Consider the following 27935-nt stretch of genomic DNA (forward strand, 5'->3'; position numbering starts at 1 on the left):
ACTCCAGCCCACATCCAGAACATGAGTATAGAATAATAAAGTTTCCAAACAAAGACACAGAATGATTTTCCAATAGCTGTAAGACTGCTGAACCTGTGCAGGAGCTCCTGGAGAGTTAAAAGTGTCCAAAAAATAGCATAAAATAGGGAGAAAAACAAGGCATTAATTACACCTTCCCTTTACTATTTCTAGCACTGACCAGATTTAAAGGTTGCAGGGAATATTAAGAAAACAAGGGGCTTATTTTATATTAGTGGTCCCAAACTTTTTAGCACCAGGATGCACTTTTTAAAGTGTCATTCTATTGGGATCCACTTAGCTTTACCAAAAAAAAAAAAGTTTCACTTTACTAGTCGCTCAGGCCTCTATTTTTATCTTTTTTACAAATGGTGGGGGTGCCTTCTGGAGCATTTGTTGGGCTCCATATTCACTAAACTGGGATGATTCTGGTGCTGTTGCATTCCCCTTTACCTGGCCTTTGATAAGAGCCAAGGCATGGTTGCCTATTCATAAGTAAATATGCATGTGCTGCTCCATTTCAGTTTCTATACAGATCAATACACTTTCCTTATCGGTTTCGCAACCCACCAAAAATCGAGTCACAGCCACCAGTTTGGGAACCACTGTTCTATATTATTCATTGTGGATAGATCATTTTGTTCCCTTCCTCAAGTTTGCCACTTATCACCACCAGCATGATCTTGCCCCAGTGCTGTTGAGGACCATTTTCCCCCTCTTGTTCCTTCCTTTTCCAGACAGGAAGTATAGCTTCCTGCCCCTGCTGTTACTCTGGTTTGGGTTCAGGATGAGATCTCTGAATGAGGGCAAAAAGAAGCAAGCAGTTTCCTCTTTGGAAATGAACCAGCGGAAGGGTCTTTGAAAGAAGCTGCTTCTGGGTGCAGTGCAGAGTGACCTAATAAGTGGCTGCAGCATTTTCAGAAGACTTCTCCTCTTCCCCTCCCCCCGTCTATCCAAGTCAACAAAAGTTCCTTGCAGAACATTCAGTTCTGTTCTGATGTTTTTTATCCCCATCTCAGCACTTCCAGGTGGTGCTGTTGAATAAAGCAAGAACTTCTGCCCATATTCAGGAGAACACAAATGCTTGCCAGAAAACCATACAGAACATGTCAACCCTACAAGCATGTATTAGTTCTATAGCAGTGTCTTATGGTCTCTCCCAAAGAATCCTGGGCATTTTAGTTATATAGGGCAACTGCAAGTTCTCTGAATGGTCTCATCTATCACCTCCCCCATCTCTGAAATAAATTTCAGAGGATTTCCTAGGAAAAGGGAATCTTAAGCTGATTAAAGATATGTCTGGCATACATAGCATAAGCCAACGCAAATGTTCTTATACGTGCTATAATTTTAACCTACATTCGAGATACATTTTTAATGGCTCTTTGACATGGAAAATTTTAGTCCAAGTTCTCTTTTGATTTTTTTTTAGTCTTTAGAATCCATGTTTTCAAACTTCTTGACATTCACGAGATCTAAAGATTTACCTTTTGCTTTGTTCATGTCGAGACAGTGATCTTGTAAATCCTCCATTGCTTGTTGGAAGAAGAAGGCCCCATCCCAAATGCTCTGGTCTTGAGGTGCCCCATCCCACAATAGGGCCTTATGAAGTGAGCTGTTGTTGCCTTCCAAAACAGAAAGGCCTTTGAACAAATGTTTTTCCCCCATAGGGTGTAACCGGCTGACGGATCAGTGTCTACCCCTTTTCCGCCGCTGCCTGCGCCTCTCTCGCATTGATCTGCGCGCCTGCCACCACGTCACACCGGAGGCCTGTGTCCGCTTTGCTGAGGACTCTGTCTCCAACAGCACCTCTGTCCCCCCTGCCTCTGGCTCAGCACCCCCTGGGCCTCCTTTCCGTTGCCCCGAGGAGAAATTACTGCTGAAGGACAGCTAATACCCGCCCTGGGGGTGGAGGCACGGGGAGACTCGGCCTCACCAATCAGACGTCCAGACACGAACTTTTTTACTTAAAGCCATGCACTGAACCGGAGTGGCGTCTCCACCCCCTCAATGTGTGCAGCAAAGAGGGTGGAGGGTTGTGCTCCCCCCATCTGGCCTGCTAGGGGGCAGGCCACCTCTTGCTCCATTCCCTCATTCCAGGACAGAGCCACGGAGTAAGTGGGGCCTGGGGTAGCCTTGTTGCTTTATGATGCTGGGAAAGGTGTGTTCCTCCCACCATGCACTGCGTTGTCCCTTCCTCTCTCATCATTCTGTGCCACGGCTGGTACCATCCTTTCGGGGCCGGGGTGGGGGGGAAGGGGAGATGCTCAGCCTTGACATGCTGGCTCAGGAGGAAGGCAGCTTATTGTATCGTGTCAGATTATTTTTCCTCACCTCCTTCCCAACACAAATGTGCACTCCAACCTCATCTGTCCCCCACATGCTGCCTTTATGATTTTGAGCGTGTGTGTGTGCCTGCCTGTCTTTCCCTTTCATTCCTCCTTTCCCTACTGTCCTCCTTCAGTTGTTCATTTTCAGCGTGGTTTTAAGGGGGTGGGGATCCAGGCAGCTGATACTTATATTCCCCTTGCCCCGCCTCACTACACGCCCGCTGAAATTCCGTCCACCCTCCTACTGCCATTGCAGCGTGTAGACTTTGAGTTGGCACATACACACACATTCTGCTCTGTGGGTGCCCCAAAGGTGTGCTCATTGCATACACGCAGCCTCCCCCGCCCCTGCTGCATGCACAGAGACTTCTGCAGACTTCCTTACATGTTTACTTCTCTTTTTTTTCCCCTGCCACAGCTGATCTGTGTGTGCAGGTGCTCATCTTGAGGACATGCCCATCCCAGAATCTCAACACGTGTGCCTAACCCATGCACAGGTTGCACCTGGACACCAAAATCTTTAAGACGCACACACTGCAATCTGTATGTACACTGTCTCTGCTGCTGTATTGTTTACACACGCAACCTGCATACACACGGAAACTACATGCACAGATAAGCCTCCTGCTCCCCAAGAGATGTTCCAAGTTCATGCATGATCTCTTGTCCTTGGTCCCTACCCCCCCCCTTGCATCTTTTCACACTTTTTCCATGTATTTTCTATACATTCAGAAGCCTACCTTGTACATGCAGTGTTGTATGAGTACACTCCAAAAGCAGGTTTGTATGTAAAGATCCACCTTGCTTTCCTCTGTGGATTAGTCTCAAGGCCAGGGAGCATCTTGTTCACCATGAGCAGAACTGCAGCCTTGTACATCTCTGTAAACTGCCTTGGGCCTCCAGTTCAGCAGCAGGGTGCACTACTTCTGAGAAGTGAAAATCATTCTAGAATTGAGGTCCTGGCTGGACTTGGAGGAGCAGAATTCTGGACTGTACTAATTCAGGGGAGGAGTGAGGTAAGGCAATATCACACACTTTTGGGTGCATACCCATGTAGAAAGCCCCTTGTACCTGAAAAACAAAATTTTGTGCACCACAGAGAGAAGTTTTAAGAAGGATTGTGTGTATACTTGCACACTATTTGAAATATTTTATGTTTAAAAATGTAATTGCCTATCTACATATACTATTCAACAGCAGTAAGTGAAAACACAAACTCTAAATTAAGGAAAAGAGTATACTAAGATTATATTTTGTGAAGCGCGTTGAAAGCTCTTTGCATGTGGTAAATGGGCATATTTGGGAGAGAGCAATGCTTAGCCTTTCTCCCTGTGTGTAAGGGCTTCTAAAAATATAGCCTCCACTCTGTGTGTGTGTGTGTGTGTGTGTGTGTGTGTACACTGCAGTTTGACGTGGTACAGTCCAGAATCCTTCAACTGATTTTGTTTTACTCATGCAGCAGAATGAAATGGTAGTCCTGAGTCCTGAGGTGAGAAAACAGAATGTACTACTTCAGAAGAATGCAGAAAACCACATTTTTAAATGCCTGATCTATGTGAAAATATGCCATGCAAATTTGAAAGCCAGCACCTCAAAAGTAAAGGGCTGAGCTGCAATCTTTTTCCCTTGGTGTACTAGTTTTGCTGTTTCAGAGAAAACAGTGCCTTGTGTCATCTTAACAATTTGTTGTTGCATCAGTTTTTGTGTCCTAGAGAATGACACAATTGGTGCAGAAGACACATGTTGCACTGAGTCTGTTAGTCTCTAAGGTGACACAAGACTCTTTTATAGGTGGTTTTTGTTTTCCAGTAACTCAGCTCAGATGTGAAGGGAGAATTTTTTGTGTATGAGAATGTGATATGCCCCCTCCACACCTGCAGTCAGAATGGGCTGCCCCATCTCAATCAATACTCCACCATTCCTTTCTGCTACATGTGGAGAACTGCTCCGAGGACCCTTTCTTGCACAAAGTTCTTAACCTGTACTGTGAGCGCCATGTCCAAATCCTTCAGCCATATGAGAGGAACCATGAGTTGGAATACTTTAGGTGCTGATGATACCAAGACAGTAGAAAAGTTGCCACATTGAACAGCAGACTTATGCACCAGTGCATGTACATGCATGCCATGCCTTCATTCACCTCCTTGTGCTTCCCCCTCCACCCCTCACATTCTTTCTCCGTTCCCTACCTACAGTTCCAGTCCTGAGAGCTAGCAGGACTTGAACCCTTCTGCTTGGAAGTTGTCCTACTAGAATGTTTGCTCTTCCCAGAAATTTCCTCTTCTTCCTTTCATCCTACAGCTTGCTTCCTCTGTTGCCTCTCCCCCAAAGGATGTGTGGTTGGGCCAGTGCTGTCTACCAAACTCCACCCCACTCAACCAAACTCTTCCTCTCCCATGGCTGAGAAGCATCTCTCTGGGCTGGGAGGGGTTGCTGGAGCAGGGTGATGATGTCTCACTGTACATTCTTTTCTTAACCCCATCCCAGGAGGAAATGCAGTCAACTCTGCCCCCGCCCCCTCCCTTCCTTTTTTGGTCCATAAGCTTTAATAACCACTTTTTGAAAGCAGGGGAAATAAGCAGAGAGCTGCATTTCTCCTCCACAGCGCTCCATGCATTGGGCTTGGTAAGGCCAGGCCTTGTCTTAATTCTGGTTGCCCATCACCCACAGATTCAGACTTGAACTCCCTCCCTGTTTCTTTGTGTTTTGTTTTTAAAGGGGAGAGAAATACTGTAGAAAAAGGTGCAAAAAGAATGTTCCAGATCGAAGACGTGCCTGTTATCGGTCATTTTGCTCCTTCCAAGTGGAGGTGGGGGTGACATGGTGAACACTCCTCCCTCCAGCCCACGCCGTCCCAGGAGGGATGGTGCCCTCCTAAAGATGTCCAGCTCTGCCCAATGATTTGATCTTGCTCCGACCATTATAGTTCCTCTTTCTCCACCTCCCCCTCTTTTGCTTTCTTATTGACTCACTAGAGGAGGCAGGGATGGGACTCTGTTAGTATTGAGGAGAGGGCTGGCAAGAAAAGGGAGGTGGGTTGGCTTTCATCCTTTATGGAGCCCCCCCCCCCCACCATCTCTGTCTTGTTATAAAGGTTTCCCAGAGTCCCACCCCTCCCTTCTCGGCTTTCCTGCTCACCCGACCTCCAGATGTCTTGATCTGAATTTTCACAGGGCACAAGTGCATCACCTCTGCCATGCGCATTGGGAAGGGTGGCGGTGGTGGGCTGAGATGGATTTTAAAATTGGTAACCATAACTTTTTTTAATATATACTTGAACGTTCATTTTATTACTAAAGCATTACTTGAAAAAACGCAGCGATAGGTTGTGGAATCGGAGGCGAGGTTTCTCGGTGTTTTTTTTTTTAAGGTTCTGTTGGGTGCTTTTTATTGTTTTAAGAAAATTGGTTCTGTTTTGTTGTTGGTTTATTTTATTTTTTCATTTGTCTGATTAAAAAAAAGTCCTTCCCTCTCACTCCATTAGCCAAAGAGGGCCAAGGTATTTGATTTTCTTCCCCCTTTCTGGAATGTGTTTTCATGTAAGAGGTTCCTCCTTCCTTTGTCATTCATTAGAAGCTCCTAAGAAAAGAGTATTAAAGATTAGGGGTGGCAGGTAAGCCCAGAAGTGTGGGAGGGAGCTATATGATGGAGGTGGGGGGCGCTCAGTATTCTGCATTCATGGAGGGGGAGACGATAAACAGACCTCCTCCCTTAAAATGCAACTCCCTTTCTGGCACAGGTGGTATGAATATGTACTGTATGACTTTCTCCCTTCCCTTGATTTAGTACCTCCCCCTAGAAATGTCTACACAAAAAGTGCAAAAAAGGAGGTTAAGCATGTGCCATCTAGCAGCCCTTCCTGGTTGGCTTCAAGCCTCTAATCACAATTTCTTCTCCTGCCAAAGGAGACCACTAAGAAATGGCCATCTATGAATCTTTGTGCTTTATGGGGGGGACGGGACTCAAAAGGGTAATATAAAAGGAGGGGGGTCACTCTCCCTGTGCCATGGTGACCCCATTCTTAGCTTTCTTTCAAGGGTGTTGATGGGCAAGGAGGTGCTGTTTCAAACATATCTTAGGATTTTTATTTCAATTTTTTTGTTTTTAATGGATATTTTAACTATTGAAAAAGAAAAATACCTCAGGTTTAAAAGAAATTGTGAAGAAATTTGAGAATATCATCTAAGGGTGTGTGTTACAGACTGCTGCTTTTGGGGAATGTGGATTGGGGGGGTGGGGGTGGGAAGGGCAGGGAAGCCAGCTAGACCACCATAAAGAGGTATCTACAGCTAGACATTTGCTTTGAACAGAGATGGTCACAAGTGATGATCCCCCCCTTCCACTCCCCCCTTGATATTTCGAACCCAGTCACTCAAAAGGCATGCACTCACATCAGTACACAGGCAGCTGCCTCTCAAACCCAAACAGATTGCTCCTGGAAAAGTAGAAGAACATGGTGAAATGTCACCCCCCAACACTGAGCATACGCCCACCCCTACAAGTCCTTGCCCTACAGATGCAGCCCTTCCATAAAAGGTGTTCCAAAGGATTTCTACCTGTCTTCCCCCCTCCCCACTTATACCATGGAACATTGCTTGGACACTCGCATGTGCACACCCCCCAAATTTAGCGGACCAAAGCTATATTCTCCCTCCCCACACCCTGTTCTCATCCTTTGGCTACAATTTAATCGCACATATGCCCACTTTATTCCTCCTCCTGCACTCCACCACCACCTATCCATTGTGACAAAGACAGTAAGGGGGGAGAAAGCAAAAAACAAAAACACGTTTTTGGAGCAACGTGTCTTTTTTGCAGTGTTCAACCTGTACACCCCCATCCCGGCCCTGTGGGATTGCTCGGGTGTGAGACCAGGTTCCAATCTCAATTTCAGGGGTTCTATTATTGTACAATAACTGTTTGCTATATAAAAAAAAATCAAAAAAATGTGTTTTGGTCTTAAGCCTGTTTCTTAATCTCTTCTCCCTCCCCCACCCCCAGTGGTTTTATTTTGCTTTCCAAAAAAAAAAGTTGCAAATAAAAATGTTGGGTTTTTTATTGTTTCATTTTTAATGGGCTCTATTTTATGGTTTCTAGATATATTTTCTTATAAACTTTTCTTTTGGTTTTTTCAAAAGTTTTATTTTGTTTTTCTTTTGTGTGAGCTCAGTGCCCCATGCATTATGTTTTTAAGGTGGGAGAAAATTAATATATTGTACTGAGGTTAGCATCTTCCAGATTTCTGAGAATAGCTCATGGTGCACGTTTTCAGAAAACTAAAGTGATAGCCACACTTCAACCTTGCCTCAAAGTGTCCTTTTAGAGTGTCTTGCAGTGTGCTTGCTTTTAGAGTGTCTTGTACATGCAGCAGGATAGGTGAAAGAGTCCTGAGCTAGTAGAAATGACTATACCACTTCAAACCGAAGGTGTAGAATTGCACTAACGAATGCTCTATTATATTAAGCCATGCCTTGCAAGTAAAAGACTGGCACTGCAGAGAAGGTTAGGCTATAGCCTTTCTACCTGATATGCTAATATTTGGTTTGCAGCAAGTTCAGCTTTTTTTAACCTTAGGCAGACACTCAAATCTTCTTCTTCTTCTCTCCTTTCTGTCTGAAGTGATTTAGTCCAGTTCCTATCAGAATTGTCCCACTTGTTCTGCTGCACCTATAGGCCAAATCTGAGTCACCATCCTGGGTGTGCTGAAACTGAACACATGCTAGGACATGGTGACCGCATGCAACCATGTGAAGAACTCTGAGATGGCGGTATGGACTACACCACTTCAGATTGCAAGTGGGAGCTCATATTCTGTAAAGATCACCTTGTGGGGGGAAAAAAAAACCACTACCCCCCTGCTAGCTACAAGTAGAAAACTGGCCCAGAAAAGGGGATGAGCTTTGACCAGCTTGCCTGATGAGCTAGTTTTGGTGGCAGGGTCTGTTACATGCAGAGAACATTTAATTTGTTACGTATTGGCAGATCATTCAAAGAAGGCATTTTCTCACCTGCTGCCTAAAGTGGTATGTCCCTTTGTGTTGCTCTGTATGCTAATCCTGCTGGGTGTTCTCACCGAGAATCAGTGTCTCCCACTTTTTTTGACCTTAACTCTAAACACAGTTTTTCTCTCAGTCTGGTGACCCACGGTGGTGGTACATGTTAATAATAATGATGATTAAAAAGACCTTCCTGTGCCCCTCAAGAACACCCATGTGGCCCTTATTTGGGTCACAATCCCTAGTTTGGGAACCACTGATCAAATTCACCAAATACAGCCAGATTAGGCAGGTCTAGATGACCTCTTTGGGTGGGTACTTTGGGTTCACAAGTGGCTTCAACAAGTGGTTCATTGTCCCAGCCATGCTATACATTGAGTAGTTAAGCCTGCCCCCCCAGTTGCTATTTATCAGACCAGTACAAGCTCCCTTCCCCGCAGCTGCAGTCACAATCCAAAGCTCCCTCTCCCACCACCATTTAATAAACAAAAGTTAAGTGTGGCAGACCAATGATGTACTCAGTACAAGTCCTCTCCCACCCCTGCCCTATGAAAAACTAACCACCATTTCAGTTGGTTTTCTATGTTTATTGTGCAGATCTTATGTTTGGATTGAATCTACATCAATAATAAGGGTCTGAGCGCCAAAGAGCTGAATAACTTTGAACGAGGAGTTCGCATTAACCAAGGAAATGGTTGACCCCCTGCTGCCATGTTACCTCCCCCATCACAAACTGGTTTGAAACTTCCTTCAGTGTCAAAAAGTGTCACATGCAGGGCTGCTGTTTGAAAAGAATTGAGTGTGTGCAACACACTCCTTTGGGCTCATTTCAGAGGCCTTGGATCCTGTTTAAAGGGTTTGGTTTTTGCCAAAACCCAAATTCTTTCTTGCTTAAAGAATGGTTGAATTTTTGAATACTGCAGCTTCTAACCCTTTTCATCCACATAATAGCCCTGAGCAGTGTCATGAATAGTTAATTTATTTAAAGAATTTGTATACCACCTTTCCTATGTTTAAGGCAGTGTACAATTAAAAATAAAAATACAACTAGTTCTCATTTTGCAGAGGGGGTGCTTAGGCCAAAGCAGGCCTGTACAAGACCACCTAATGAGCTGGTGGCTCAGCTGAGATTGGAAGCCAGATTGCATAACCTTTTACTAGATACAGTATTTCTTGCAGGGTTGCAGCCACAGAGTAAAATAAAACAAAACCAAACACTACTGATTACAGTTGATTGAGATTTCCACTGACAACTGGAAGCTAGGGAGGGGACAAGTTGAGACACAAAGGGGCCTTACAGGTAACAAAAGCAAAGTGTCCTTGTGGCTCAGACCAGGGAGCACACCTGAGCCAGAATTGAAAAGACTCAGGCAAGCACCACCTGATCTGGCCTGTCAGCACAAGGGCATCTTCCCTGGCTGTTTCCACCTGCAATTCCCTCCTTTAGCCAGAATGGATGCTAGTTCCTGGGTTATAAGGGAATGTGCCCCTTATTTCAAACCTCAGGTCTTCAGGAGGTCTTGTTATGCCCTTGATTATCTCACTGATTTATCTCTTTTCACTTTGCTTTCTTACTTAGCAGGGGAAAACTTAGAACAAACTAACCTCCTTTCCTTTTCTCCTTGTCATGCTGTGCTTACTTTCATGTTTGTTTTCCTTCCCTTCTCTTTCCTCTTCTTGTTTCTTTCCTCCCTGCTTTTCACATGCCCTTTCCTTGTGCCTTTCTCCCTGTGCCTCTGGCCAATTCTCAGCCCCCTGAGGACAGGACAATTCTCATCAGGCTACTTTTCAGGAAAACATGGCAATAAAACCAGCTTGAATTTGATTCCAAAACAAAACTTCAATTGTCTTTCTCTTCCTTCATCTTCCCTGCCCCACATCTTTCTGTTGTCCTACTTTTGATTTTCATTCTTCCTCCAATTACAAGTTTTATTAGGTCCCAATCCTATCCAACTTTCCCATATTGATGCAGCACCAAAGAAAGGGAGGGAACAAACAAATGGCTGCCTCCCCACCTCAGGATGCAGCATGTACCCTGTGCTGGAAAGTTGGTTAGGATTGAACCCTCCATTTAATTCAATTTTGCTCAATCTTGAGTCCCTGTTTCTAGGCTGTGAGTGCTCCTGAACTTGGAGAAACAGCCTAATTCAGAAACTGGCCTGGGGAAGGTGTTTTGAATGGACAATGAAGCAGGATTCAGAACTGCTGCTGATATAGCCCTACCTTCTACACGTGCAGCAGAATGATGTGGAAATGTGATCTTAGGCTGCAGTCCTATACACACTTACATGGGAGCAAGTCCCAATGAACTTAATAGGACTTTTGAATAGGGACTCATAGGCTTGTGCTGTTAGAATACTTAGGTGACAGAAGTGGGCAATACCAATTTTACTACCTTCCCATATACATATTTTAAGAACTCCCTGCAAACAGAAGATTACAGATCAAGGAATATGTTTCTGGCCTAGACATTTGTCTGCTGGGCTGATTTTCTATCTGCAGGGTGTTTTCAACATAGCAAAGCATGAACAAATACCCCCAATTTAGTTTGAAATGGTGCAGTCCAATCCAGCATGCCCATTCTACATCCTGCAGATCTGACTATCTGGCCTGCCCAGAAGTAGGATTGCCAGCTCTCTAGGATTGGCCTAGACTGTTTGCAGGAAGCAATCCTGGAGATTTAACAGGGCCTTCAGGAATTTCCAACATGGTATCCCTGTTGAGAAAAAGAATCTTTAGGGTTGGCAGCTCTAACATTTCCAGAACTGCAGCAACTGGGAAAAAGTCCTGCTGCAATTGTGAAATGCCATGCACCGGAAACAGCAGGCCTGCCCAGCCAACAATCTTTTATTTTCCAAAATTTGCCCCTGCTTATGTCTTAAGTGAAACCTAAACCTACTTTGGGTCATGTCTGCAGTGCTACGCAGGGCGGGTTACTGTAGCTCTGTGTATCTTTGGGGCTGAAACTGATGCAGCAGGGGGGACTTTGATCACATTTCCACATTGGTTGTTATTTGTTAATGTTGGCACAGTTGTGGGGAGCTCCCATTGAGATTAGAGCGACAGGGAGGGATAGGCAATAAACAGAAAAGGACACATTTCCGCAGCCATCAACTGAGGTACCTCACCCGAAGATGGAAAAGTCTGGGGGAAGACTTGCCAAAAGCACATTTATACTGCAAATATACAGAAATGTCTTCAAAGGATGCCGGTAGGATCAGAGAAGATTCCTAGAAGCAGTGTGCAAATATTATTTCTCAACATCTCACAGGCACTCACCAGAAAAGCAACAGGTTGCTGGACAGCTTGAAAGCATTTCAACACACCCATCTCAGAGCAGCTGCTTCCTTCCTGCAGAGCCAACACACTCTCCATCCTAAGGCTGAAGGGCTATACACACAGCCCAATCCTATCCACACTTTCCTAGGAGTAAGCCCCATTGACTGTAATGGGACTTACTTCAGAGTAGACATGCATAGGATTGGGCTCTTAGTGGGGAGCAAGCCCCACGGAACAAAGTGAATCTTGCTCCTTAGTAGAGGTAGAGAGGGCTGTGCAGGAAGATGCCGGTGTTTAGATAAAAAAGCCTAATAGGGCGATCCTCTGCGCCTGAACTTAGAAGTCAGTTCCATTGTGTTTAATGGACGCAGACTGCAATCCTATCCACACTTTCCTGGGAGTAAGCCTCATTGACTATAATGAGAATTACTTCTGAGTAGACATGCATAGGATTGGGCTCTAAGGCTGCATCCTATCCACACTTTCCTGGGAGTAAGCCCAGCCTTGCTTGGAGACACAGCCAAAGGCTGAGCCTGGCTGGCTTTTGGGGGACCCCGCGGGGCCGCTTCCCCCCACGGAGCGATGCTCCCCGAAGGCGATGAAGCCCCAGGCCCGTCGTTTCCCCTGCCGGGCACGCGAGGGGGCCAGCCAGCCGAGCTGCCGAGGCTCCGCGTTTGCACACGTGGCAGGACAGGCACGCCTTGGGAGCCCAAGCCTATGCACGTCTACTCAGAAGTAAGCCCCATTATAGTGAATGGGGCTTACTCCCAGGAAAGTGTGGGTAGGACTGCAGCCTGACAGCCCAATCCTATGCACGTCCCCATCAAAGTCAATAGGGCTTACTCCCAAGTAAGCGTGCATAGAATTGCAGCCTCTGGTGCACCAGCGGAGCGCTCTGCCCGAGACGCGCTTGGCCGGGCTTCCCCGGGCCAGTTCGTGCCCACTGCCCGGGGTGCGGGGAGTGGAGCGCAGGGGGAGCCTCGCCCGGACCTGCCAGAGAGTTTTCCCGCTGCGAGGCGTGAGGATGGGGGGCGGGGGGCAAAGTCATCTCCACCAGGGACGCGCGGTGGGTGGGGAGGCAGGAGAGGCAGGGCCTCCCCACCGGAGGGCACCTCCCAACGCAGCGGCGCTTCTCGAAGGACTCGCACGCCCCTGCTCTCCACCTGCAGTGCCCGGGACGGAGGGTGCAGGGGACGCGCGACCACTCGATGCTGCAGCCGCTCCTGGGGCGCGTTCCTCGGAAGTCCAGCGTCCTCCCGAAGACCTGGAGGGCTGAGCCCGAAGCCCGTGCGCAGGATCGGGGCCTGGACTGCACTCCCGAGAGCGACTTGCTCCACTCGTCCCGGCTTGTTCACATCGATCTCACCCCCCCCCGTCTTCCTCTCTCTTGCTACCCCACCCCTGCTGCATCCTCTCCCCCACCCCGCCTCCCTCCTGTTACCCCTCCCCTCTTGCTTCCTCCTCCTCCTGCCCGCCTCCCGCAGCTTCCCCTTTAAGTGCCGCCAAAGCCAACTTCTCTCGCTCTCCCCACCCGCTCGCCCGCGCCTCGGCCACCCCCCTTCCTCCCTCCGCCCTCCCCAGCCAGCCCAGTCCAGCCCCGCCGCCACTTTGCTCCGTGGCGGAGCTGGACCCGGGCTCGCCCCGCAGCCGGCTCCCCTCCTCCCCCGCTGGTCTTGGGGGCTCCCCGCCGGCAGCAGCACCGACCCTCGTCGCGCCTGGCCGGGACCCCCCGCATCCCGCCCCGGGAGTCTGTGCCCCGCAGCCCTCAGAGTGCCCCGCCCGGCGCGCCCCACTGCCGGTCCGATGAAGCCGGGCGGGGGCGCGGAGGCGGCGGAGGGCGAGGGGGCGGAGGGCGAGCGGGAGCCCCTGAACCCCGAGTCCTCGGAGGCGCTGGGCGTCTCGGCCACCTACCGCGAGTTCGTGCGGCGCAGCTACCTGGAGCTGATGAGCGCCAACCAGCACTCGCTGCACGCCCTCAACTGGCGCCGCCTCTACCTCGCCCGCGCCAAGCTCAAGGCGTCCAGCCGCACCTCCGCGCTGCTCTCCGGCTTCGCCATGGTAAGCAGGACCCGGGAAGCCTGAGCAGCTGGGGCTCCTGCCCTCCCCGGGGACCCCTCCACCGGGCATCACTCCCTCTCCCAAGAGCCCCCCAGCACTGGACTCTCTTCGCGCTGGAGCACCTGAGCACTGCTCCTTGCCCCAGTGCCTCCTGAAACACTAGGCAGTGGTCCGATACGCACTTCCCTGGGAGTAAGCCCCTTTGAGCACCTGGGGCTTACTTCTGAGAAGACGCACTTGGGATTGTGCCCTGATGGAGCTTCCCTCCTGCAGGTGAGACCTGCACTCGCACCCCTCAAGGCTTGCAGGTAGAACCCAAAAGCACCCCCCCCCCGTTTTTGTACTAGTTGAAAAACTTTGGACTCTTGAGGTACTTGCAGGGTAGTGGCTTCTTATGGGACCAGAAGACTGGCCCAGAGTGGAGGGTCCACTGCTGCCATGTCTAAGTGGCACTTTATTTTCCCCAGCTCCCCAAATATGGTGGAAAGTTATGAGAGCCCTAGCCCACTGGCTGCTCAGTGCCTTATGAGTGAGTGTAGAAGGAGACGTGGTCCAGTCCTTGCTAGACAGAGAGACGGACAGGGGCAGGGATGTGAAGTGTGTGGGGAGGCAGACGAGGCAGTGCCTCCCTACCAGAGTCCTTTGAAAAGTGCCACCCAAACATCTCACACAACAGCTGCACTTTTCAAAGGACTCGCCTGCCTCCCCACCCACCTCACGTCCCTGGAGAGATGGCTTCAGACCAGTGCAGTCCTCACCAGCTCAGGAAGTGAGGGCAACTCAAGCCCCCTTCCTAACTAATAACAGGTCAGCAAATGTGGTCTACTTTTTGGAAAGTCCCTTCATCAGATGCACGCTGTGGGGTATCTTAGAATGGCATCTGTTTTTCTCATGTAGTCTAGAAAGGCCCTGGGAGGCTGTGTTTACATTCCCCCTCTAGTGTGACACTTAAGAACATAAGAACAGCCCTGCTGGATCAGGCCATATGCCCATCTAATCCAGCTTCCTGTATCTCCAGTGGCCCACCAAACGTCCCAGGGAGCACACAAGAGACCTGCATCCTGGTGCCCACTTGGCTTACTGAATCGAACCACCTGGCACTATTCAGTTTGCACGTTCTTTGCTATGGCACCCCTCGTGCAGAGGGCTTAATATAAAAAGATAAGAACTTCCACCAAGCATCTAAAGTAGAGAGGGCATCTGAACGTGTGCAGCCCCCTCTCCCCTACACTTTCCCTCCACTCTCCTCTGAAATGTTTCCAGCACACACAGCTTCATGGACTATGTAAGGTCGGCTTCTCTGAACCTGGCAGATTATGGGCACATCCAGCCCTTTGTCACATCAGCAGGGCAGTGGTGTAGAACATCAAAAGGAATTATCTGTGCTCACTTAAAGGTGTTGAAGGCCCTCAGGGAGGGCTGTTGGTTCTTCCGTGCTAGAGGTTGCCATGTTTCCATAAGGGGCACCAAAGTCATGAAAGGAGACTTGGTGATTACTACCTAACCAGCAGAACTTTCTAAAATCCTGTTGGTACACTCAAGTGTGTCTGTGTGTTTTAGTGTGTATCAATTCTTAGAAACCTTAATGCGGAATTGGAGTGCTTTGTTTTACGTTCAGAAGCTTTAACCTGCTACTAATGAGCACTTTCTTAAATCAATAAGAACTTCCATAAGTTACTATTCCTTTACTGCCTTGCCAGGCTCCCAACCCTAGTAGCTATAAAGGGGCAATCTGTTTAATGAGAAATGTTCCTTCTCTAAAAACAAGCTTTCTGTCATTAAATGCAAACTGTCATGTTGCAGATTAAAAGGCTGTGTAGGGAGAGAACCCAAAAGGTGGGTTGAATCTACCTCCAGGCAGGGCAGTGTGTATGCTGGCCCTGCCTTGGGACCCCTTAAGATGAGGAGGGGTGCACCCGCTTGCCTCCTGGTGGTACTGTTGGGCCAGTGGACTATTTTCCGGTCCTGGGTTGACATACCTGACTGTTCCAATTCCTGAAGACTGTTGCAACATCCCCACTGTAATTCTGGGGACCCACTCAAATAATTTGAATTATTACGTGCCAGGTTGGGGCTCACTCAGCAGGGCCTGATGGCCATAACTGCTTCCACCTCTAAAACGCTTTTTTTTTTTTTTTTTTTGGAAACTGGAAAAGGAATTGATAGACAGGAATTGGATACACACCAAAATAATGAACTTGCTCCATAATAAATATTTTATTAATTTTAGGCAGACTGCCCCAACCACATAAAAATCTATGAACTGGTGGCTATCCTGGGAGTACTGTATTTGCCTGTGTTCAATAAGAGAGGCAGTTGGCAATGTTTGGTCAGTCTTTGACTGCTGGAAATGGGAATATAATAGAAAAGAGGCTGAGAGAGGAAGAGGAGAGCTGGAAAAGGTATCAAGATGGGCAACCAAGAGGATCAGGAATTGTGACACCCTGAGCATGTCCAAACCAGGACAGTGTAGTGGTTTGGAAGCTGAACTTAGACCTGGAGTATCTGAGTTCAAATCCCCTCTCAGCCATGAAGCTTCCTCTGTGACTGGCCTGAGGTAAGCATCACTCAGCCTCTTCACCCTACTTCACAGGATTGTTGTGAGGACAAAAGGAGGGGAGGAACTATACACCACCCTGGAAGGAAGGATGGGAGGTATGAAAATAGGAAAAATAAACACCGTCCCTCCAAGACTTGAGCTTTGGGACCTTTTAATTTAGAAAAAGCAGTATAAAGAGTATAAAATGATGCATGGTACAGAGCAACTTTCCTCTCTCCTACTGTTAGAACTTGGGTTTTCCAATAAAACTGGTTGACTAGAGCTGTAGGACAGAGAGGATGGCTACAGCTGTGCTCTGTGCATGTGGTAGGCATGACATTGTTGGAGGTCCTTGAGCAGAGACTGGATAGCAGTCTAATGGGGATATTGTAGTTGTGAATGGACTGCGTTGGCAGGAAGTTGGACTCTATGACCTTGTAGGTCCCTTCCAACTGTATAATTAATGTATGGAATTGGCTGCCACAGGATGTGGTGATGATCCATAACGTGGGTGACTTTAAAAGGGTGTCAGCCAAATTCATGGAGAAGCAACCAGTCCCTGGCTCTTAAAACACCCAAAACTTTCATGTTCAGAGGCAGGATATTAGAATACCAGTTGCTTAAGGAGAGACTGGTTGGTGCAAGAACACAGCCGAGCGGCCCGCTTGGAGGCAGGCTGTGCAGCATGGCCTTTCCCAGTTTGAAGAGACACTTTGCCAACAGTCTGAGGCTAAGAGGCAAAGAAGGAAGGCCCATAGCCAGGGAGACAGACCAGGGACAGACTGCACTTGCTCCCGGTGTGGAAGGGATTGTCACTCCCGGATTGGCCTTTTCAGCCACACTAGACGCTGTGCCAGAACCACCTTTCGGAGCGCGATGCCATAGTCTTTCGAGACTGAAGGTTGCCAATAATAATAAGGAGAGACTGTGAGGGAGAGTGATTGTCTTTGTATTGATTCATGGGGTTCCCAGAGACTCTGACTACTGCTATGGAAAAAGGGATGCTGACCTGAATGAACATTTGGTTGGAGCAGTTGGCTCCTCTGACATGAGTAAGTGAAGCAAGACTTAAGAAAATTCTGCAGATGTGAACTATACATGGGGGGATTCTTTTTAAAAGAGCTATTCATGTGTTCTTGAACATTCCAATGCTTTCTTTTTTCTTAAAATTATCCAAAATGAGGTCTGAAATTTAACTGCATTGGTTAAAAAATGCAGGAATCCGGTTGCTGATCTCTCCTTTCTGGAGATCCAGTTATTGCTTTCCCTCCATCAGGCAGATGCTGTTTAAAATGGACCATCTTGAATGCAATTGAACCAGAATGGTGCAGAAAGGGAAGCCAGGCTACTGCTACAGGACATAGCTTATTCCAACTGCTGAAAAAGGGACGCAAAACCAAACAAACATTGTGTAGTAGGTGCTTTTGTTTCTGACTGCATACAAGATGATTTTTACACAGTACGCAAAATCCTCCCCTTCAGAGATCTGCTGATTTTTGTTAAGATGGTTGTTTCTTCTCTCAAGGGAATTGCCTTGAGTTCACTTTTTAAAAATCGCAATGAAAAGGCAGTTTGGACATGCTCAGAGACACATTATCACTAAGAGTCTTTTGGGGGTGGGCAGAAGGGAGGAAGCTGTTTTTGCTTTGATGGGAAGGCACTCTGTACAGGCTCAGGAGTCCTATGAGTTTCATGTTCTAGAATTTGTGAACACAGGTTTGCAACTCTGCACAAAAGTTCACTGGCAAGATTCCCACCCATGAGAAATGAATGACATTTAGGAAGTTGTATTGCAGCCTTTAAGGGGGAGTTGCCCACATCCCCTTTCATACGATATATAAGATGAATGTGTATTTTCTGTCGTCCTTCAGCAAAGACTTGTGCCTGCCTGCTGAAGGGTGACAAGTTGGGAGAAGAAGGCCTTAAATTGTCATAAACACCCCCAACTGAAATTACCCCTGCTTCACCAGCCGTCACTACTCACCCTATCTAAGGCCTGTTGTAGCCTTCACCTCTGTGCTGCTCATGCATATTCTTCTTTTTACACACACACACACACACACACACACACACACACACACACACACACACACACACACACACACACACACACACACACACAGAGAGAGAGAGAGAGAGAGACCCCTTTTTTGCCACATAGCCCAACAAAGCAGCTTACATTAACAAGAAACAAAAAGAGGCAAACAATATGAGGAGTTCATTACAGTGGGAGAACAATTGCAAAGAACAGTGAAAGTCAAACCCCATTGATGGGCAATCGATCATCAACCAGTGAAAAAAACTAGAGCAAACTCAAAACATTGTCCAGTCCCAAAGGCCAGGTCTTCATTTGGTGCCAAGGTGAGGAGAGTGGGGGGACATCCAGTGGAAGGGAGTTCAAAAGTATTGGTGTCACTCCTGAAAAGGCCCTGCTCTCCTCCAAAGGTAATAAGCACCCCATACTTGACACCCTCCACCCCACCATCCTGAATCCCCTCTTTCATCAGGCACTTCTTCTCTCTCTGACTAGCAGTTCTGACACGTTGATTCCCTTTGCTGTGGTGTCGTAGTATCAGGAGGTTGAAAGAGGCCTCCTAATTTGTAAGCTAGTCTCCATGCAGCCCATTTCTAGATGTCTTTACCTGGAGAGAAAACTTTAGTCGGACTGATTCATTGGGGAACTGTGAGCCAGTCACATGTTCTCTTCGACTAACCCACCTTGCAAAGTTGTTGTGAGGCTGAAATGGGAGGGGCAGCCATGGTGACCACCCCAAGCTTCTTGGAGGTGAGACGGTTTGGAAAAAACGAAGTTGTCTCTGTATTTGCTCTATTGTTGCCCAGCTAGGTCCCAAGGCGGGACTGCATTCCATGCTGTGTGATCTCATTTGCCTGTAACCAAAGCAACAGAGGCTTAGGCAGGCAAGGGAGGATGTGAGAAATTAGACTGGTTGCAAGGCCCATTTCAGAATGACAAAATGCGAAGGCTTTTCCTTTAAGGCTGTGCCATTGGGTTTGGGGGATGGGGCACTGGCAGGTGTTCGTGTGGTGTCTGTTTGGCCTGGCCCAAGACTTTCAGTGCCTGGGGTGGTGTGCGAAATGCTGCACCTTTAAATGGCAGCACACCAGCCACTGCTGCTGTTTCTCTTGTGCTTGGTGCCCACCTTCCCTTTCAAATTCAGGAAGAGGAAGTGTGGAGGAGAGGAGAGTAGTAGGCTAGAGAGTCTCCAGCATTCTATCCCATCACTCTCATCTCCCCTACATCTCCTTTTCTATTCCATTTCCTTCTTTTTTGAATCCAGGGAATAGGAGATGAAGAGTGATGGTGATGGGCTCCCTACCACCAGTCTGTTGCCTGAGGCTATACCTCAGTCAGCCTCACGGTTGAGCTATTCTGGATGTTATGGTGTGTAAGCTGTGAAATGAGAGGTATCCAGTTTGAGACTTGGTCACACACTTGTTTGGTGGCCTTAGATAAGCCACTATAATGACTTCCTCCAGGGCTGACTAGGGAAGTTAATCTTGCTCTACTGCCACGTATATTTGTAACATGATGAAGCAACTGCTGTCTCTTACAAGAACACTCCTGGGGTGTTCAAAATGCTTCATGTGTGCTCGATTATTATTGTGAGGTCTTTCCTCTGGGGAGCAGGTGTTGCTCCAGTTGAGGTGGTTGGGAACAGTGGTAAAACAGAACTTCAACAGGGGCCTGAAATCTGTGTTCAGTGTCAGGCCAGCAATAATAAAGGAGCAGAGTGCAACTGGGCATGTGCAGAGTGTACTTTGAGAAGAGTGAGTGCAGTCAGTCTGCATGCTTCCAGGCAGGCTCAACTCGCGGCTCCCCTTTTTTATTTTGGAAATTCACCCTTGGCTTTCAATCTAGTCTTGTTTTGCAGTTATATAAACCTCAGTTCATATGACATACACCCCTGTGTGTATTTTGCCATGGAGGTGTACACAGCAAGAAGTGGCATTTGGCCTTGGCTTCGCAGGTATGGAGTGAATTCAGATGGCACAACAGGTGCAGGAGGGTTTGCATGCTTTCTACATGCCTGTTTCCTACAAAGAAGTGAGATCCCCACAGAAAATCCACTATGTACAAAGCAAGTACTGAGGCTGTTGTATGTCTCAAGGCACCATCAGGAAGAAGGGCAATCTCCTGCGTATGGAAATAGGGGCAGGTGTTGGCATGAGGCCCTCTCCGGGTTGGCGGAGCCAAGAGTTGAATGTTCCGTCAAAATCCTTCAATGACCCCGAGCTGTCTGCACGGCTGGGCAGATATTCTGGGTTTGTCGGCCAATCTCTTTCCAAAGGGACCTCCTAATGAGGCTCAGAGGCAAGAAAAAAGAGCTTGGGCTTGCTTGTCATCTGGGTCATGCTTGGAGCAGCAGATGATAGCTACTAATGGTTTGGGGTTTCTGGGAGGAGAGTCTAATGGTTACAGTGACAGGCAGGAAACCAAACAAGGACACTTTTTCCAGCTATATGTAGGAGATGTTGCAAACTCTACCACAGGTATTATCTGTGTTCAGTTATCTTTCCCATTTGAACGTGGGAGGCACTCTGGGTCTGTTCAGAGATGCTCATGTCACAAGTTTTAGGGCTGATGAGGGGAAGAGATTCATCCTGTCCAGCAATCCAGTCAGCTTAGCTTGAATTTGCTTGTCCTGCTCTTTGAGTCTTGCCCAGCTCTGACTCCATGAGTCTGTATGTTTTCAAAAGGGAAGGGGTACTCTGTGTATGCCAAGAGGCACTCTACCTTCAGATCATCAAACATAAAATTCCATTCTGCCCTTGGGGTGTGGCTGAGTGGGCACACCCTCACATGTGCAGAGGCTGCATTCTTCGAAGGAGAGACACTTGGGGACCCCTGGTCCTTTATCTTTCAAAAATAAAATCCCATCGCCCCCTTGGGAGGGGAGAGAGTTTGGGTACACTTTGCCTATGCTCAGGAACAGAGCATCTTGAGTACCAGAAGCTTTGAAAAGAAAGCGGTGGCTGGCTGTCTGAGGTTGGGAGCCGAGTCTGAGGTGGTGGGGCTGTCTCTTGGGGACCTGTGCTGTGCCCCATCTCCCACTCTTTCCATTCACTCCCTGGCAGCTGTAGCCCAGTCTCCAGCACGTGCTAGCTCACAGCGCCTGTGCCAACCAGCTGTCACTGCTCTGTTTAATGTGGCCCACTTTCTGAAAATAAGCTTTGGCCACCTCCCCCCCCCCCCCAGTAACTTGACTCAGTGCCTCAAGGTTGGTGTGTGCATATATTTTAGCTTACTGTGACACAGCAGGGTGTAGTAGTCACTTTGGTGAGCCCAGTCAACCAACATTAGCTATGGATCCCCCTTCTCAAGCTCAGTAAACTCCTACTTGTTGCATCCCAGAACTACTGGTGTCCAGCCAGGCAATGGGAACTATTTTGTTTTGGGTTAAGTCCCTCCTCCCTCTTCCCCACCCCCAGTTCTCTAGGGAAACTGCCAATGGACTGGGATCTGAGCCAGAGCTTGCTGTGACTGATCAAAGCAGAATATGGGGCACTTTCTCCATCCCTGAGGAGGGTTCCCGTGCCAAGATGGGGCTTAAGAGGAATGCTGCTCTAAAGCCGGCCATGATGTCTCTCTCCCTGCAGTGCTGAAGGAGGAAAAGAACAAGACATCTTGCACACTGTTCTTGCTTCCTGTTTCTGTTTGACACCCACAGTGTAGGTGGGACGATCCTCAGTGCAACAGGAGGAACTTTCAGAGAGTTAGCTGGGTGGGCTTGCTGTGGCAAAGACATGCATGCACATAGAGAACAGAGAGGTAACAGTGTAAACAATGGTCTGTGCAGCTTAGATGCATAAAAAGATAAGCACAGTGACAATTCACAACACTGGCAATTAAATCTTCCCAGTCTTGCTAAATTAACGCCCCTTGTATGACAGGGGAACAACGCCCCTCATATGACAGGGGAACAACAACAAACTATTGTTTTGGTTCAAGCCTGAACATTTTGAATCAAACCTCTGGATACATTCTTATGTGACAGTTTCACACTGGAGTCTCCCTCTGAAGCAGTTTTGCCAGCTGGCAGTGGCTTTCAGATCTTTGCAGGCAGGAGCAGTGTGTCCTGGGAAAAGCCCCCTGATTTTTGAATGTTGTCATTTTTAAAATCATTAGATGTGTGCCTCTTCGTTCTTTGTCATAGAGGAGTCTCAAGGGCCAATCTCAAGTGGGTCTAGATTGGAGGACTGCCTGTCCACCTACCCAGAATTTTTGCAGTGTGAGCCATATTTGCCTGGCTCCAAACCCCCTGACTTTTAGTTGGAAACTGGAGGTATGGATCCAGTTCCACTAGAGCTTTCTGGGCTGGAGCTCTGCAGCAAGAATGTAGAGTGCTTTTGTTCTTCCCCTATGCTCTCCTTGCACATTTGTAAATAAAACCCATGTGACCAAGATCCTGTGTGTGTCCAGTACTCTCCCATGTCGCACAAAGGAAATGAAACCCAGTAGTATGGCCCTGAATTTCTCATTGCTCAGAAGTGCTGAAAATATTTGATTATGCTGAATGTTTGCATTAAGACATGGGTGATAATCCTGGTTGTTTTTCTTCAGGTAGCTATGGTGGAGGTGCAGCTGGAGGACTATGACTACCCTCGGGAGCTGCTGGTTGCCTTCAGTGCCTGCACCACTGTGCTGGTGGCTGTCCATCTCTTTGCCCTCATGGTCAGCACCTGCATCCTGCCAAATATCGAGGCAGTCAGCAATATCCACAACCTCAACTCGGTCAACGAGTCACCCCATGAGCGCATGCACCGTTACATTGAGCTTGCCTGGGGCTTCTCCACTGCCTTGGGGATCTTCCTCTTCCTGACTGAGGTGGTGTTGATCTGTTGGGTCAAATTTATGCCTGTTGGCAGCGTCACTCCTGCCAGAAAGTGCTGCACGCCTGCTCCAGTCCTTGATGGAAATGCCACGAACCCAACCCCAGCCTCTGTGAAGAGCCCTGGTTGGAATGCTGCCATGGCCTCCACCATCATCATGGTCCCTGTTGGTGTGGTCTTCATCATTTTTGCCTTGCACTTCTACCGGTCCCTGGTAGGCCACAAAACTGACCGCCACCAGCAAGAGCTGGAAGAACTCAATCAGATAAAGTATCAGTTGGATGGAGAAGCTACAGCACTGCAGGTAGTGTGAGGTTTGGTGGCCTCACTTCAGTTTTGACCTGCCCTGAATTGCAAAGCAAGGTGGCTTTGGAGATGGTGAGACAGAGAGAGCAAGATCAGTAGGAGACTATCTCACTGATGGACCATCTTGCACTTAGTGGGGCAATTGCAAAGAACTGGTACAGTCAGAAATTAACCAAAATGCTCCTTTGGGCTTTGGTTCCCCCATCCCCACGCCACGCCTCACTGTTTAACTAATTCATTTATATCCTTCCTGGAGGAAAAAGGACATTTTAACACAATGTTGTTGAGATGAATGCTTCTTGAAAAGGAGTCATGGAAGCTTGAATGCTATCTAAACTTCCACCATCGTGTTATTAGATTGGCTTTTAGTAATGCAATGAAATGTCTACCCAGAACTGCCTCTGATGAAAAGAGGTGGGATCTATCCACTGGAGGAGAGACATGTTTGAATACCATTGTTTCCTCTTGGTTACCTTCATTCTTGCAGCTCATCAGTGATCAAGGATGGGGGGAGGCCTTGGAGGATTTTATTTGCCTAGCCAGAGTGTTAGAACAAGAGGGTGGGAGAGTTTTTGAAAAGTTGAATTTGTCCACTCATGTTGTCCTCTGCCTCATATACGCTTCATCACTTGGCCACTTCTGTTCCCCTCATGGCCTTAGCCAGGGGAACTACTTGGTATTCTGTGTTTAGGGCCCAGAGGCACCTTCAGGCACAACAGCTGCTCCTGTGGTTGTCAGGCGGTATAGTATCCTTAGCTTGGTCAGGCCTGGAATAAATACCAGTTCTGCCCTCCTGGGCCAACTACAGCAACACCTTTTGCCTGATCTGCTTCAGGCTCCAGCCCATGTCTACATCAGCTAACCTCACAGAGCCTGTGTTGGGCTCAGCCAGGTGTTGTGTATCTGCCCCATTCATGTGTTTGGATGGGGATTTTAGTGGAAAAGGGGGAACAGGCTGAACCCTTCCATGCTTGACTCCCTGCAGTTGGCTGCCCCAGCTCCTTCTCATGTTTCTGAATCCAGTAGTAGAAGCGAGGCACTGAAGGCTTGTGATCAAAGGTGGAGAGGGGAGTACTTGCACAGCATTCTTGGCTGTCCAAACACTTTGCCATGCTGCAATTTGGAAGGGTGTCAGAATAGGAATTGAACAAGTCTTGCTTTTGCACTTGTGTCTTGAGCTTAACAGCATGACAAGCAAAGCAGAGTATATCGTGAACATGGATGTGTGAGCCAGGAACAGAGGAAAATGGCAGGACTGAGGAGAAGTCAGGCTGATGAGGGAGGGAGGGAGGGTTTGGTGTTCCCAGTAGGTGTAGCTAAGAGATCTGGCACCCAAGGGCAAAAAAACTTTTAACACTCCCCAGAGGCAAGATGCTCGAAATACCGCCTGAGGGCATCCAGGAGGTGGTCTGAGGTGCAGGAGCCCTCCGGCAGGCCTTCTGAGGCTTGGAGAGGCCATGCAAGGCCTCCAAAAGGCACCCTCCCAACACTCCCCCAAGGCATTTTACCTGGGACAACTTCTCCCCCCCTCTAAGCACCCCTTAGCTGTGTCACAAGGTGTTCCTCTCCTATGTGCTCCTTTTACTAGTCAAAATAAAACCCCTCTCCTTTGTTTGTGAATGGGTCAAATGTGAGAAAAGGAACATGTGTCTGACATTCTCATCTTGTTTGGCTCTTAGAGAGTCTCACCCTCCAGACCCACATTTGGCTGCACCTTCCCACATCTGTGGCCTATCCTGGCAGGTTCTGTCTTTCCCACTGGTCATTAACCCATTTCTGCCCAGCTCATAGGTGTACACGTTTGATCCCTGTTGTGTATATGCAACAGTGGGCAGAAATGGCTTAACCCAAGTGTTTCCTTGCCAGAAACAGGCCCTTCGGGAAGTGTAAAAGAATGGGATGGGCCAGCTGGGCTGAGGGTGGTAGGCTTGGGAAATGGCTTAAGAACTTGCCAGTTCTTGTGGCCTCATTTGCACCTCACTGTCTCACTCTTTGGTTAGTCCCCTCTGTGTGTTCAGGGCACTTTGGGGAGGGGAGATGGACCATTCTAGGTTTACAAGCCATACATCCCAATGTCTCTGCATTCAGCTGAACATGTGAAGGGATGGCAATGATGTGCAGTGGAGGTGTATAGTTGGTGGGAGTAGACCCACTCCTTCCACATGCTTAATGAAGAAGGCATCTCTGCAATGGACAGCTAAGGGTCCAGAGCATTGTCCTTATTAAAAACTACTGATTGCTGCTACTTTTGTGCTATGCTCCTTTGCCACTGTGCCTTTGAAACGGCTGTCACTTGTACTGCAGCTCTGGAAAAGACTGGGTGGTAAAATGGGTGGGAGGTACTTTGCAGTTGCCTAGCAACTGCAGGACCCCCCCCCCTCAACTTAGTGAAACCTGTGCTGCTGTCAGTAGGTAGCAGCAGAGTTTTCTCTTTCCCCTGTACTGTCCAACACAACAAGGGAAGAAGGGCCCCGACAATGAGGCACTTGGCAACTGGCCTGGGCATGCGTGATTGTAGTGAAAGGAGGGCCATGACTCCCTGTTCCTAGTCCAGGGCAGCAAAAGTTTCAGAGCCAGCCTCTGCTTCAAGATACCAAGCAGGGTGATGTTTGAAAGATGACTCATGTTCTTGCTGTTTTGAAGACTAATTCTTTTTTCCTATAGAAGGACAGTTCCTTCCTAGCGGTCAGGCTAAAGTGAAATGGTATTTTTCTGTTGGACAAGGAGGGGGCAGAGGGCAGAGGCCCAGTCTTGGGGCCAAACTTCACACAACGGTGACTGTTCATTTCCTCTGGTTTTACATCTCCTGTCATTCATTGGAACAGCCCCTTGTGCACAAATATGTAGATTGCTGGGGGGGGGGGCAGGAATGAGGTGCCAGACCTTCCAAGGCCTGTAACCTAGTGGTCTGAGCCTCCAGCTGAGGTTCCTTCCCTGTTGCCCCAACCTAGTCTACAGTTTTCAGGGGACCTGCTAACTTGGGCCTTGGAAAACCAGGCTGCTTCTTGCTCTTCTTTCCACCACCCACACTATTTGAGACTTACCTCTTTGCTTATGTCCCCAATAGTGTGGGTGGTGGAAAGAACAGGCTGATCTGTGGAGTAGGTATGTTTAGGGCATCCCATAGAACAGCTTCTTTTCATTCTGTTTTAGTTCATGTTCTTTGGCTGGCTGACAGCCATGGTTCTACCATGGGAAAGCTCTCTGCAGCTTGCAAAACACTGTTTGGCTCCTCTTGTATACTGCCTGCAAAGTACTTGTCACCAAGACAGAAGGCAGGGACTGTCAGGCAGTACAGTGTGTCTCTAAGCACAGCACTTGCTATGCAAAAGATGCATCCCTGCCATTATGTCCCATCCCCCCATGTTACAGCCAGCTTACTTTCCAGCACAAAATGCAGTGGGAACCACTGAGAACTGAACCAGTTCACTTCTGCAAAACCCTGCTAAGATTCTGGGTTTTGGGGTCATGCTAAGGTGAGTGTGGGTGGCAAGTCAGGACTGTGCAGTTTGAATCCTGCCTCTACCATAATTTTAGTAGGTGGCTATAAGCAAGTCAGTTCCTCTCGGCCCCCACTCCCCACCTGCACTGTGGGGTGAACCGTATGTACCTCACAGTGTTTAAGGATTATATAAAAATACATGCAAATCACTTTACACACTCAGAAAACACCATACAGATGTGAAATGTTACTAAGTATTATAATGTTAGAAAGGAACCATGCATTGTATCTAGTTTTTATCGGGTAAAGCAACTGTACAAGTAGCTGTGGGTGAACGGAAGACTGCTGGAGGGCTGTTAATCTCTTTCCTTCCTGGCCATCTGTCTAGTTCACAGTCTCTTCCCCACAGCTGCTTTTCTCCTTGTGAGAGAAAAGATGCAGATTCCTGTATCTCTTGGGGAGAAAAATAGCTGGGGTGTGATTCTGAGTGGACCAATGGCCGGGACTGGGAAGGAAAATGTTGACAGCTGCTCTTCCTTGCTTGTCCTTCATTCGGTCTGAGCCACTTCTACTTTACCTGATGATTAAAGACAGTTCTCAGGAAGGGTTGGAAAGAAATGCAGAATTACAAGGGTCTAGTAAGGTCATTTCAACTCCCACGGGAGCCACTGACATCCTTCAAACAGCGACAATGTGAAAGGAGGGAATGGCACGTGAGATTGACAGGGATGTTGAAATGCAGGCCCTGCTTAAAATTCAGTACAGTCTGACGGCAAGACTGCAGTGACCTTGCCCTTTAATGAAAGATACATATGTGTAAACTCACTCTTAGCCACACTGGCTCAGTAGCTTTTATGTCTCAGGACAAGTGTTGCCTTTGCGCTTTAAAAAAAAAATTAAATGCCCATTAGTTAACCATCTTAGTTTACATTGTAACCATGTGGATTTTGGGGTTTCACACCTGTGGTATGTGCGTGGTACACTTTTTCTATATTCTGGTCTGCCCTCTACTGGTGGAGGACATGGGGTGAGATATCAATTTCTAGTCCTTTCTATTCTGTATCTTTTTAAAATTAAAAACAATTTTTTTGTAAATGAAAAAAAGCAAAAGTTGT

At 47.9% G+C, this 27935-nt stretch overlaps 2 protein-coding genes across 5 annotated transcripts in view; both read left to right on the top strand.

Moving 5' to 3' along the window:
* Positions 1–7372, top strand: part of FBXL19 (F-box and leucine rich repeat protein 19) — a 36638-nt gene extending 29266 nt beyond the window's left edge. For both annotated transcript variants that reach the window (XM_066631093.1, XM_066631094.1), the window contains one exon: positions 1689–7372. In XM_066631093.1, the coding sequence (XP_066487190.1) occupies positions 1689–1912 (224 nt within the window). In that variant the 3' untranslated portion in view covers positions 1913–7372. The remainder of the gene's footprint in view (positions 1–1688) is intronic.
* A 5790-nt stretch (positions 7373–13162) lies between these two features.
* ORAI3 (ORAI calcium release-activated calcium modulator 3) lies at positions 13163–27879 on the top strand. Of its 3 annotated transcripts, none has more exons than XM_066631110.1 (2): positions 13163–13681; positions 22804–27879. In XM_066631110.1, exons 1-2 carry the CDS (start codon positions 13427–13429, stop codon positions 23383–23385), a joined length of 837 nt encoding a protein of 278 aa, XP_066487207.1. In that variant the 5' UTR covers positions 13163–13426; the 3' UTR covers positions 23386–27879. The 3 variants fall into 3 exon arrangements, with proteins under 3 accessions (XP_066487207.1, XP_066487209.1, XP_066487208.1); XM_066631112.1 differs by having other exon boundaries at positions 13590–13989; XM_066631111.1 differs by having other exon boundaries at positions 13590–13954.
* The last annotated feature ends 56 nt before the right edge of the window (positions 27880–27935 follow it).

This window comes from Tiliqua scincoides, chromosome 5 (genome assembly GCF_035046505.1).
Source record: "Tiliqua scincoides isolate rTilSci1 chromosome 5, rTilSci1.hap2, whole genome shotgun sequence".
NCBI lineage: Eukaryota > Metazoa > Chordata > Lepidosauria > Squamata > Scincidae > Tiliqua > Tiliqua scincoides.